Source organism: Chionomys nivalis, chromosome 7 (genome assembly GCF_950005125.1).
Source record: "Chionomys nivalis chromosome 7, mChiNiv1.1, whole genome shotgun sequence".
Classification (NCBI taxonomy): domain Eukaryota; kingdom Metazoa; phylum Chordata; class Mammalia; order Rodentia; family Cricetidae; genus Chionomys; species Chionomys nivalis.
This window is the reverse complement of record NC_080092.1, coordinates 84,927,523-84,941,205: the sequence shown is the minus strand read 5'-3', so window position 1 is coordinate 84,941,205 and position 13,683 is coordinate 84,927,523. Positions and strand designations below refer to the sequence as shown.

General features: G+C 52.0%; 1 protein-coding gene across 7 annotated transcripts in view; it reads right to left on the bottom strand.

The window, feature by feature from the left end:
• Window positions 1–13,683, bottom strand: part of Mapt (microtubule associated protein tau) — a 95,001-nt gene that overhangs the window by 19,200 nt on the left and 62,118 nt on the right. For 6 of the 7 annotated variants that reach the window (XM_057774985.1, XM_057774988.1, XM_057774986.1 and 3 more), the window contains 3 exons: window positions 11,827–11,882; window positions 7,487–7,619; window positions 4,143–4,408 (listed from right to left, as the gene is read on the bottom strand). In XM_057774985.1, the coding sequence (XP_057630968.1) occupies window positions 4,143–4,408; window positions 7,487–7,619; window positions 11,827–11,882 (455 nt within the window). Of the gene's footprint in view, window positions 1–4,142; window positions 4,409–6,332; window positions 6,387–7,486; window positions 7,620–9,318; window positions 9,517–11,826; window positions 11,883–13,683 lie in introns of all 7 variants that reach the window. The other variant, XM_057774992.1, reaches the window with a different exon arrangement.

Sequence of the window (13,683 nt, the reverse complement as noted above, 5' to 3'; positions counted from 1 at the left end):
GGGAGTTCAAGGTCAGCCTGGACAACAAAGCTAGTTAAAGGACAGGCTCCAAAGCTACACAGGGAAACTCTGTCTCGAACCATCCCCCCCAAAAATGTAAATTACACTTATTTATTGTGTGGCTGTAGAGACATGAATGTGATACAGTGTGCTTGTGGTCATCAGAGGAAAACCTGTTGGAGTCCGTTCTCTCCTTCCACCAGGTCCTGGGGGTCAAACTCAGGTAGGTGGTCAGGTTTTGTGGCAAGTGCCCCTTACTGTTGAGCCATCTCGCCGACCCCAGTGTACTTTTTAGTGTGTGTGTGTCTGTGTGCATATGTGTGTGTGTGTGTGTGTCTGTCTGTCTGTCTGTCTGATACCCAAGGAAGTCAGAGGAAAGTGGCAGATGTCCCGGGCCAGAGTCACAAGCAGTTGTGCGCCGTCCACGGTGGGTGCTGAGACTGGAACTCTGGTTCTTTGCGAGAGCGAACGCTCTTAACTGCCCGGTCATGTTATTCATTTTCTGTGGGGGAAGTGGGGACCTGAAGGCTGGAGAACAACCTGCAAGCGGGAGACACCTTGCAGCATCATGGGTCCTGGGAATCGAACTCAGGTGGTCAGACTTGACAACAAACCCCTCTAACCCACTGAGCCATTTCACCAGGCCCCAGGCTCTTTTTAAAATCACATTATTATATTATATTATATTATATTATATATTATATTATATTATATTATTACACATAATAATAATAATCCAAGCAACGGAGCTCCACCTTGAACTTCTCCTTCCTCTGCTTCTCTGGAGTTTTGGGAGTTCCTGTCTGTACCATACCACGAAGTGTCTATCTGGTACTGTGGAATGAACCCAGGTCTTCATGCATGCGAGGCAAACGCTCTACCAATGAAGTTACATCTCTGGCCCTATTCTTCAGGACTCTTAGAATTTTGCCCTTTCATGTCTGGCCGTTAATGATACTGAGATAGGGTCTGATTAAGCAAACATTCCAGGGACCCAAGATGTCAACTCAGCTCTGCGAATCTTTTATCAGGGGCGCGTTACGGGCCCTGTCCATCAACCCAGAATAAATGGCTTGTCATTGCGTAGCTCTTTGCTTGAAGGGCTGAGGCTTGTTAGGACAACCCTCCTGCCCTCAAAGAATGTGAGGGAGGCTATTCTTGGCTCTGTCTGTCACTTCCCATGCTGTCACCGCTCTGAGGAGATGGGCAAAGCATCACTACTACCCAGCACAGTTCCTCGGATGGGGCCGGCCGAGCCCCTTCCTTCAGCGGAACGTTGCAGAATGCTGTACTCCCTGTTGAAGCCAGTTCCTGGTATTCATTTGAAAGAGCTGCCCAACCTGGCAAGCCACCCCACATTGGGCAGGGCCTGGTAGGGCAGACACCCTCTGCCTACACTGCAGGCTCTGCTGAGTCCTTGATGACACCCAGCAGCCCTGTTTCGTGAGGGCTCACTGCCCTCAAGGCCTGGGGAGCTGAGTTCCCTTCAGTTATCAGGATGCTCAAGGCTAACTAGACAGGGGAGTTCAGGGGGAAGAGAGATGAGGGAAGGGCCTTCTAAGCTGGTGGTGGCCTCACAGTTCAGGATAAAGCAAGAACCTGATGTTCCCAAGGGGTAGGCAGCAGAGGTGAGACTGAGGAGCCCAGTTTGGCGTCACCAGAGCCACAGAGATCACTGGACACAGTGCTGTCCAGGTCCTGAACCAATGGGAACAGGAAGAGTCAGCAAGGAAGAGGCATGAACAGGAAGGGGACAGAAAGGGCAGAAGGGACAGGGGCCTGGCAGCAGCCGAGACTGGCATGTGGGGTGGTGAGGAGACGGGCTGTCAGCCTCAGGGTCTCTGAGTTGCAGGTGTACTATGCGTCCCACAAAAGCCCTGATGGGTCTGCCTCCTAGTCTTGGTGCTGAAGCTGGGAAAGAAGACGGGAGAACCAGTTAGGGTGCTTCATAGAGTCTGGGAAGTCCTAAGTCCTGACACCTGGGACGATGACAGTCACAGGTGTCCCGAGATGCAGCTTCTAAGAGGTCACTTGTTTTTGATTGTTTTTGTTTTGTTTTTTGTTTTTTTCGAGACAGGGTTTCTCTGTAGTTTTGGAGCCTGTCCTGGAACTAGCTCTTGTAGACCAGGCTGGCCTCAAACTCACAGAGATCCGCCTGCCTCTGCCTCCTGAGTGCTGGGATAAAAGGCGTGTGCCACTACTGCTGAGGTCACTTGTTTTTGTTTTGACATTTTTAATCTGTTGTGCATGCATGCATGCATGCGTGCACACGTCAGAGGACAGCCTGCAGGAATCGGTTCTCTCCACTCACGGGGCTTCTGGAGCCATCTTGCCGGCCCTAACAGTCATTTTTGAGAAGTGGATGAGGACTAGGAGTCTGGAGACAATGAAGTCAAATGACAGATGGCAGCTGTGGTGCCAACAGAGACTCCAGGTGGCTTCGGAGTCACTCTGCTCAAGCCCTGACCAAGCCACGCGGGTCCCGTGAACCTTTCCTTCTATAAACCACACGGGAAGCCACAATGGGATCTTTAATGGGAATCAGAGCCGCTGCTGCCGAGAGACACTTTTCCCCCTCCCTCTAGCATCCCCTGCAATGCAACAAGTGAGCAACAAATAAACCGCCACCATCTCTTCCTCCGTAAGAGGGGCCTTTGCATAGGCCTGGCTCAGAGGTGGGAGCGGCACCCGGAGCTGCTGGCAGTGGTGTTCTGAACGCACGTCCTCTTCTGCCCGTTGGTCCTCTTCCCCGGGGAGGGTCCAGCTCCACACCCACAGCTTCGTCCTGTCACTGGGGGTGTGGGCAGCTGGTGGCTACCAGAGGAGCTCCAGGGCCTGGGGCTGGGACCAGGAAGGTGCTGATGGCCACCGTGTGCCTGTTTGCTATAGCAAGCCACTGCAATCGCATTGTTCATTTTCCTCAGAGGCGAGCATGTGGCTTTGTGGGTTTTTTCCCTCCTCCTCCTTTTCTCTGAAGCAGGCTAGCCTGCAGATCATTTGCATAGACCAGGCTGGCCTGGAACTCACATACCACAGATCTACATGACTCTGTCTCCTGAGTGCTGGGATTAAGGATTTGTACCACCATGCGCTTGCCTCTTTTTTTGAGGCTTGGCCTCAAGCTTGTGGTCTTCTCAAATGCCACAGCTGGCTCCAGGGTCCCTTCTGAAATAGGCTGGTAGATAGCTGTGGGGGTCAGAGAGCACAGGTGACTCTAAAGGTTCACAGCTAGGACCAAGTCAATGGTCCAAGTTAATACCCAGTGACATCAACCTAAAGCCAGCCTCCGGCCTGGAGAAAAGAAGACACGAGTTATGTTCTTTGACCCAAATGCTGCGCAAAACCCACTGTGCAGAGCGAATGGGAGGGCCTAAGGCTTTCCCACAACAAAACACAGGACTTCAGGCAAGGCGCCCATGGGGGCTATAGCCAACTTCCCTCCAGCAAGTAAGCATTGGCCCTAAAGTCTGCAGAGCTGCCTTGGCACCCCAGAGGTGTGTTGCCCCAGGAGTACGCTGTCCAGAAGACAAGGACAGTAGACTCAGCAATGGATTACAACATCAAGTACCTCGTTGGCTTTCCCTTACTCCGGTGCTGGGTGGGAGGGAACAGACTGTGTGTTCCCTCATTTACATGTTGACACCCTAACATCACAATGGAACTATGTTTGGAGAAAGACCTTTAGATCAAGGACTGTGTTGAAATGAGGTCAGGAGAGTGAACCCAATCCCACAGGGCTAATGTCTTCAAAAAATGAGCCTAGGACTCAAGGTAAGACATCCGGGGTGCACAGAGGATGACTGGGGAGAAACTCAGAGGGGAGTCAGGCCTGCTGACACCCACATAATCTCTCAGTCACAAATTCTAGAACCCTGAGGACATGTCAGTCAGCCTGAGCAATGCTCAGATGAAAAGCAAGGAAGGGGGTACCTCAGGGACTCGAAATTTCATGACAGTCATATAGTAAAACCTCGAATTTCCCCCGAACCAAGTGGGAAGACCAAGCCCAACCTGGGCAGTCCCCAGGGAAATCCACTGTCCAATCAGCAAGGCTAAAGAGAGGGAGGGAGGAGCTGGTGCTTTGGTGGCCTCCTTCGGAGGCTGCACCCTGACATGACCCGCGAAGCTGGTCAAGCCCTTACCTTGCCACCTCCTGGTTGGTGCTTCAGGTTCTCAGTGGAGCCAATCTTGGACCTGACATTCTTCAGGTCTGGCATGGGCACAGGGGCGGTCTGCAGGCGGCTCTTACTGGCAGAGGGCGACTTGGGGGGAGTGCGGACCACTGCCACCTTCTTGGGCTCCCGGGTGGGCGGCGTCGGTAGGGATGGGGTGCGGGAGCGACTGCCAGGGGTCCCAGGGGAGCCGGGGCTGCTGTAGCCGCTGCGTTCTCCGGATTTTGGTTGTTCACCTGGAGGGTGGGGAGAGAGGAAGGAACTGAGGCCAGGTGGATGGAGATCTGTGAAGCCCCTGAGGCCACTGGACGGGGGACCCACTGCTCGGCTCCAGAGGGGAATCTGGGAGAAGCCCATTTGTGAAGAATTGTCTGCTCCTGCCCTGTCACTTAGACACAGTGACAACTATTTCTCAATAAAGCGACTGCATTCTCATTAATGCTTCAACACACGGTACCTCCTCGGGGGATGGCCCGACTCTCCCCAAGCCTTGACGTGTCCTGAAGTCAGGAGATGGGTTCTAGCGAGCTGTGTGTCACCCCCTTTCACTGAGCTGAGGTCTCGCCTTGGAGAAGGAAGTGATGGGGTGTGGCTCCACAAACCCCCTTCTACCTGTCCTTCCTTAACTGAGGTGATGAAATGACAGGGCCCCACGGCAGCCTTCAAGCTGGGATCCTCCAGACCCTTCCCTCACAGGGCAGATCTGAGGCTGCTGGGGGCACATCCAGGCTCCTCTAACTGTAGGGCTGCAGAAGCATGCATGAACCACAGAGCTTTCCATACAAGCCACACCCCCCACTGCTGAACCCAGCCTTGCTGTTCCAGTCCGCGAATGCCCTTCCCCACACACCTTTCCCAACACCATCAGTTCCAGGAAGGCTGCCTGGACTTCTGGGCAGGCTCTGTCCACCCTCCTCCCTTCGTCCTTCACCCCCACACCCTTCTGCGCTAGTACTAAGTATGCCGGCCGCGGGCACACCTAGAGTTCACTGAGTCACCACACCCCTGGGTTTTTTGTTTTGTGTTTGAAAACCTCTGCTGTTCTCGGCAGGAGGTGGGACCTGTGATATGCAAATTTTTGGGCCCCCATCCAGATCTGATAGAGGCCTGCAAAACTGGCCTTTCTCAGGCTTTCCAACCCGCAGAAGCATCCTAGCAAACACGCTTACTGCAGCCAGTCTCTGCCCAAACACCAATGTTCAGTCTCCACTTTTACGTCTTAGGAACCCCTAATGCATCAAAGTTCTGGGATATGTGAAGCTACCACTACTCTGGGATTAGCTCTGCCTACATGTCCCCTGGGACACAGGATGGTGGTGGCTTATGTTCTTTTCTTCACACTAGCAAAGTACCTTGGGTGAGCCAATGACCCTCACTATGCTCACGTCCTCATCTGAAAGATGTGGGGGATCAGAGCCCTCATGACCTTATTTTGAGAAGGGTATTGGGGGTGTGTGGAGAGGTGTAGGGGTTTAGACACCCGACAGAGAGGTGGCTCAGTAGTTAAGAGCACTGGCTATTCTTCCAGAGGACTCAGGTTCTATTCCCGGCATCCGCTCACATCTGTAACATCTCAGAGTGAAATATAATTCCTCTTCTTTTTTCAAAATGATTTATTTATTTTTTATTTTATGTACATTGGTTAGCTTGTATGAGGTTGCTGGATTCCTTAGAACTGGAGCTACAGACAGCTGTGAGCTGCTATGTGGGTGCTGGGAATTGAACCCAGATCCTCTGGAAGGGCAGCCAGTGCTCTTAACCACTGAGTCATCTCCCAACCCGGAAATGACATTTCTTAACAAACAAAACAAAAACCTCAGCCCAGCAAAACCCTCTGCCTACCAGTGACACTTTTCCACTAGAACTTCGGTTCGAGATAGTCCAAACCTCCAGCACCCCCACATGTCTCCAGGCATATGCTCCCCACCACACAAATAGCCCTAGTCCCTGAAGGAAATGCAGACACCCAGGATGGGTATTCACAGATGCCCCCAGTACAAACCACATTTGAGGAGAAAAGTAAACATGATGTTTCGAACCTGGGCCTCTCTGGGGTAGCCTGGGCTGGAAGCAGGAGGCCCTCCCAGCCTTGCAGACAAGCATAGGGGCAGAACGCACACCAAGAGGGTCGGCCCACCCAGACAGTGGACCCGGAATTACCTCTCTCAGATTTTGCCCCTGCAGGGGGTAGTTTTCTCTGCTCTTGCTTGGAAGCTTAAAAAGAAAAATCCACAGACAGCCTCATTATAATCAGGCTCACAGGGGTCTCTGTGAGTTCTTCAGGTGGCAGCATCTGGCTGGTCCACCTAGTGTAAGAGACAGAAGCAGGAACAGGTGCAGGACCAGTGAGGAAGATGCAGCCGTCAGTTTGGAGCCGCCTAAGGGCAGGTGAGATTGGAGGAGCAAGGCAAGCACTTGCTCTAGGTTACTGTGTGACTGGGGCCAGCACAGTGCTGAGGAGAAGCGCTGAGATGAAAATCCATTTGACGCACCGTTAATGCTACTAGATCATCAGTGCACAAGAGACATAGCAGATGCAGTTACTTAGTGTAAACACAGCCCAACTGGCAGGCCACACCCTTTAAAATGCCAGGCAGAAGCATGCAGCGGGCAATAGGGGCTGCCTCTGGCCAGGAGAGCAGTGGCACCAAGAGCCAGGCCAAACATAGAGACTCACAGGTCTCCTGGGTACCACTAGGGAGCAAATGCAGGCCGGACGGCACAGAGTCAGTCACATAGCATCAAGTGCCTTCTGGGAGCAGGTCCTCAGGGATTCTTTCTGTTCCTGGTATCTCTACTGGACATGAAACAGCCCACTGTAGCCTGGTCAGGTTCTCAATGCCAACTGGATTTTATTTACAGGAGGCTGGAGTAATGACCACAGCATGTCAGTGCTCAGCTAAAACCCTTGAGTTTTGCTAGAAGATTCCTAACATCCTGGCTGCATGAGGTGGATTTGCAGGAGATCCTGCACGATGTCCTGCCCAGGTTACCGCTCCTCAAAGAGGCAAGGGACCTGAAAACACCTCATGCTGGGGCTACCTCCCCAGAGCCAAGGATTAGGGGGCGTGCTCCTTCCCTGCCACTCATTAGCCACGTGATTGTATTTTCCTCATGCTTTTAAAATGAGCAAGATCTCTTCAATGGCTGAAAGGCAAGGGTTCATTGTCCACCTCAGACAGATGCTCCAGCGCTCAGCAAACTGCAGCAAACTGTTAGTCGGTGCCAGGGGTTTCTAATTGTCAGTGGCCTCCTGAGGCGAGCATTACACCTTCTGGAAGCTTCTGGATTAAGACTCCAGAGAGCCTTCTCACCTGAGCCTGGAGGGGTCTTTGGGCTGGGCGTGGTCTTGGCCGGGATCCTGGTGGCGTTGGATGTGCCCTTCTGGCCTGGAGGAGCTGCTCCCCGAGGTGTAGTGATCTTCGTTCCAGTTTTACCATCGGCCCCCTGTAAACCAAATCAGGGTAAAAAGTTTCACAACTGGGAAAGGTGACTGACTATCACCAAGGAAAGGTCAGCCGCACCCTCCCACCTCAACTGGAAGAAGGTGAAGGTGGAGATGAATGCTGGAAGGGTCTTGCACAGTCTCGAGGGTTTGTGGGGCACACAGCACCCCCAATTCACCAGCACATCAAGTATCAGGTTCCTGTCTCCTCTTAGATGAATTGTGAGTTAGCCGGTGTTATAAAATGACAGCAGTGCTTGGAGCCAGACCAGGGTCAGGGTAGACCGGTAGGCTGGCCCAGGAAGACCACGCCGCTGTGGGGACACCCCTTTCCAGATTCCTCACTACGGAAGTAGCTGACGGAGGCTGGGTTCACCAGAGGCCTCCTGAAGGCACTTGTGTTTCGGCCTTCAGCAGAGCACGCAACAGCCAAGCCACGTCTTTTTCTTCTCTCTCTCCATGGCCCTGGGGTCTCTGAGACTCCTTAGGTGTGAACACTGGTGGAAAGCTGGGAGCCACAGGTGGGGCAGACACAAACAGCGGATTGTGAGTGGCTACAGATCTGGTGGTCAGTTAGATGCCCGTTAGACAGGGTATGAACTTCACAAAGAAACCACATGAACCACAGACTCCGGAGGAAGCGGAGAGAGAAGGAGCTGTTGCGATGGACACACCCACCTGGAGGTGTGGTCAGTTACCATAGGAACTCTAGAAGGACCTGAGGTTTTCTTCGTCAGTTCTTTTTATTTTTTAATTAATTAGTTTTTTTGGGGGGGCAGGGTTGAGACAGGGTTTCTCTGTAGCTTTGGGGCCTGTCCTCAAACTTGTTCTGTAGACCAGGCTGGCCTTAAACTCAGAATTCTGCCTGCCTCTGCCTCCCAAGTGCTTAAATTAAAAGCATATGCAAGCCACCACTGCACGGTTTAACTTTGGCTTTTGAGACAGGGTTTTACTATGTAACAGTCTTAGCCATCCTGGAACTCGCTCTGTAGACCAGGCTGGCCTCGAACTCACAGAGATCCTACTGCCTTTGTTGGGATTAAAGGTGTGCGCTGCCACCGCATGGCTATTTTTATTTATTTTTTTTAAGAAAAAAAGTTTCGGGGCTGGCGAGATGGCTCAGCGGTTAAGAGCATTGCCTGCTCTTCCAAAGGTCCTGAGTTCAATTCCCAGCAACCACATGGTGGCTCACAACCATCTGTAATGAGATCTGGTGCCCTCTTCTGGCCTGCAGGCATATATGCAGACAGAATATTGTATACTTAATAAATAAATATTTAAAAAAAAAAAGTTTCTCTGTATTCTGGGCTGGCCCCCCGCATCTTAGTCCTCAGGGGCTAAAATTAAAAGCATCACCACACCTGGCTTCTCTTTTTGTTTTTATGTTTAAACAGAGACTCACTCTGTGGCCCAGGCTAGCCTATAACTTACTCTGTAGCTCCATCTTCCTCAGTGTTGGAGTTGGTGACAAGCATCAGGTACCGTGCTCAGCTTAGAGCCTCGGTTTTCAGGCCGGGGTCCTCTGGTTATCTCGGGGACTGCTTTTTTAGGGGAGAGGGGGGCAGGAAGCACAGGCCCTAGTCCCTGGTCCCCTCCCTGTCCCTTCTTCAACCATCTAGTGCTGCCTGTGAGTTTAGGGGACAAGAGAGTTTGAACACCACGGTACAGCAGCCTGCGCCTCACCGAAGGTTATTTCCTTACCTTGAGTTTCATCTGCTTTGTTCCAGGACTGCCATTTCGGGGTGTGACAGAAGAGACGTGTTTAGGAGAGGTGGCTGGCTCAGGGCACACGGCAGGGCTGGAGGGTTTGATCAAAGGGTCTGAGCTACCAGGACTGGGGCGTGTGGGGCTAAGGCAGGGCCTATTGCTCAGGGTTTTAGCACAGGAAGGTGTGGATGTCTTAAACATAAAGATAAATAAAATCAAAATAAAAGTCAGCAATGGGGGAGGGGAACAAACTGAAACAAAGGACAAAAAACTAAACATAAAGAAGGCGGGCCACGGGCAAAGCAGCGCGGTCAGCAGGAAAGGACTGCAAGCCTGTCCCCTCAGCACTGTGTCACCTATCAGCTGTCACCTGCACAGCCGCTGTGGGATGGATATGATTAAAACCACACAGCACAGAACTTCTGAAAGAGATGCTGAAGACGGATAGACGTTCTGGTACATTTTTTTTTCTCTAGCAACTGGGCCTTGTTGTGCCTTCTACTTGCAGAACACTGGCTCAAGGGTGCTTGGTGAGAACCAGGAGACCGTCGGAGAGAAGGCAGCTAGAGTCCCCAGAAAGAACGCCAATGTGTCATGGGTCGCTCCGCCTCAGGAGAAGCACCCACTGGGGCTCACTGACACCCACCTTCTCTCTCCGCCATGCCAACAGAAACCTAATCCTTTAAGGAGGACTGTGCTGGAGTCAACCAGAGGCTTCTGGGGACACACACATGCCACAGGAACACACACATACACGCACAGACAGGCATGCACACACATACAACATGCATATGCGCACACACGCACGCACATACATACATACTTCATGATGAAACGAAGGCTAAACTAATCTTAATGAATAAAACTAATCTTAATGCTATCTAGAGAGTCTTGATCCGGAACATACTCTACCCGAGGAAATGAGTGTCTGCAGGGCTGGATGTTCTCCAAGCAGGGCCTGGCTCTCTGACCAGGGGTACCTAAAGACTGAGGGCTGACACTCATGGTTGTTCTGGGGACTCTGACCAGCAAGGGTGGCCCTGGTATGATGCAGGGTGAGACCAGACCCTTGAATAAAGAACCGCAAGTGTGGGGTGCTCTGTGGAGTCCTGACCAGACTGCTGTATGGTTCCTGTGTGTTTCCTCATCCCTTCGCTGAAGGGGCTGGGGCCCAGTCTGTGCCACCAGTGTCAGGAGGGAAGGGCAAGGGGGAAAAGCTAGAGCGGGTACCGGAGCCCCTTCTTCCCTAGCTGGACAAGACCCCTCTCCACAGGCAGCATTCTCGGCCCAGACTTGCCCCTGCTATCCTGTGAGCCAATCCAGGGCAGGGACTGTGTACTGAATGAACACACATATGTATGGAGAGTATATACAAGTATATGCACACTTGTGCAAGGCGAGGCCAGGAGTCCCTGTCCCTCCCCCGAGAGCAAAAAGAGCGTCTCGACTGACTGACACAGCTATCGCTCCCGTTCAAGAAGTGAAACAGGACTAAGTCTCTGCACAGGGTCGGTTGTCTCTCTCTGAGCACCCATGACAAGGAGTCCTAAAGAGTGGAGAACAGGGCCTTCTGGGAGTGGTCCTCAACCGCCGCTACCAGAATCTAGCACTGTCATCCACCTCTGGAGACTCATCGAGGCTCTGGCGCCCACGACAGGCCAGGTCGTTCCAGGCCGCATTCACGCTGGCTGCCCAGCGGATCCAATCTGGGCCGTGGTGGGATTTTTTCAGAAAGACACCACTGCACAGCTTTAGGGGTTTCTAAGATAAAAAAAAGATCATGGAGGGAGTGGTCTACAGATAAAGACACAAAGAACGAGCAGGGCTCGGGATGCCGATCTGTAAAGCGGGCTGCTTTACCGACAGGGCTTGGGCGCAGAAGACTGGCAAAGGCTTTTCTTAAATCGTCCATCCCACACTTTTCTACACTCCATTTCAAGGAGGTGCTGCTAATTCAGACCTAAGCAATTCTACGGACAACTCAGCAACCAAGGCCACCTGCCCAGTCTCCCTAGACTCAGCTTGTCTGTCCCTCCTTCCCAGGTCTGCTATTTCCTGCTCTGGGGAGGGGTGGGTGGGAGACAGCAGGGCTCCTCCCATTTTGCCTCCCAGCTCTCCTCTTCGAGGGCTCACCCAGAATCCTCCCTGCTTTTGTCTGAAGATTGTTTCTTGCTCATGCCTCTCTGATCGCCCATTGTATTCTGCAGATATTAAATACGTTGTGTTTACTGAGCCTAGATCGGTGTTAGTAAGGGTGAGAAACACACATCCCCAACATTCATCGGAGAAAACTCACACGCACCTTTATTTAAACTATGAGGAAATGACAAGAGGAAGAACTGAGTAACTCGCTGAACACCCTTCCCCGGGTTAAGTATCAAGAGAGAAACTCTGCCTTTGTAAAAAGCAACGGCCTTTAAATGACAGCTGCACTCTAGAGACAAACGCTTTCCACAGCAGACACAGCACGGGCCAGAGCCTCCTGGCTGGTCAGGAGCTCACCTTTGCTTTCTTCTCGTCACTTCCAGTCCTGTCTTTGCTGACACCGGCCACTCGAGCTGAGAAAATACAAAATGAGAAAGCACGTGACGCCCCGCGCTTAAGGTTTGCAGACACACCAGAGTTGAGGTGTGGCGGTGTGAATTCCCTTTGGTTGACACAAGGCTGATTTTCTTAGTCCTCAGACCTACTGAGTCTTGCACTGTTAGTATCACACAGCACACAGGGCCATTGTTCAGAGCAACCCGGCAAGAGGGGGCGGCAGCCTGGCTGAGGGTGGGGACATGCAGAGGGAAGGCAGCAGGTGCTGTTAGAGGTGACCGATGACCTGTGGCTGTGGCAAGCTCACTCTCTAGCCTGGCCAACCACACTGAATGCAAGGTCATTTAAACTCCCCAAGGCCATGAACAGGATAGCCCAGCCTGACCTGACTCCAGGCTAAGGATCCTTGGATCAGAGTGGGTTGTATCAGAGTGGGGTCTCTCTCTCTCTCTGGCTTTCCTGTGAGATCTCTGCTTACCCTCTAGGGCCTCAAGGCCGAAGTGAAACCACCTCCATCTCCCTACCCCACCTTCTTGGCCATCTTATGCTGACCATCCCAACCCCCACTCCAGGCCACCTGCTGCCAGAATAGATGAGCCCAGTGGGGAGATTCTCCCCTTTGCTGCAGAGTGCAGCCCTTAACCTGGAGCAACTCACTAACAGGGACCACCTTCCACATCAGCCCCAGCTGCTTTTGAAGGAGTCCTTCCTACGCTGACACAGCCCAGCCATGAGGGCACCTTGCCACTCCCCAGGGCCCTTCAGATACGCCACATCCTGCTGAAGGAACCCAGCATCACTGTTAACCTGCAGGTAGATGAAGACTGAACTCACAGAGTGACCAGCGCTGACTCTCCAGCCCAGGGTTCTCTCCATTTTACTGTGGAGGAGTCACCTGGGAAGTAGCATACAGACTCCTGGGTGCACTGAGGCTGGGTATGCAACCAACAGGTACCCAGGAATCTGCATGCCAATAGGAGATCCATGGATCTTATCCATTCATTTCTCTGTCAACCATGTTGTATCTGTTTAGGACAAACGGCTGTGCCAATTCAATTCTGACTCAGGGGGGATAAACCGCACCATTCCGCAAGGCTAATAACCACAAGAGCACCAACTGTTGTGATTGATCCTGGGACACAGCCTGATGGAGTAATCCCGACCCTACCTGAGAAAGCAGTTCTTTAGAATGCTTCTGTGCAGACAGTTTCTGCTGCGTTCCCCTTTGTGACTGGGCTACAGGGTAGCTAACACCCTCTCCCACTTTCTGTGCTGGTGAATTCTTTCCCTGTAGCAACCCACTTATCACTGCCCTTACTGCGACTCCGCCTGCTAGATCAGCACTTCCTGAATCCAGGGAGGAACAAGCCCTGTTCGGGAGATGTTAGCAGGGTATCAAATATATCTGGGAAATCCAGAGGACCCATACTCCTTATAGGGTCCCTGTGCATAGCAAGAGCTCCGATGAGTCCCACAACTGTGGAAGTTGTTGAGCTTTGTTTAGCTTGTTTTTTTTCCCCTTCTAAATTCTCTGTGTCTTATCCCTACCCCTACCCCACACACCTGTCAACACCTGGAGGACCAGAATTTGATAGAACATTATTTTGGAAAAATCCGGCTGGAATGGCAGGCTTGTACCACCATCCTGACAGGTTCTTCTATTTATGATATTGGAGTGTTCTCTATAAGTGGAATTTAGTCAGTAGTTAGCAGATGCTTTTCCCTCTGTGTTTAAGAAGCATCAGGTTCTGGGCCCCACACATAATTCTAAAATGTCAAGTAGTCTACCTGGACATATTTGTTTATTTATTATACAAG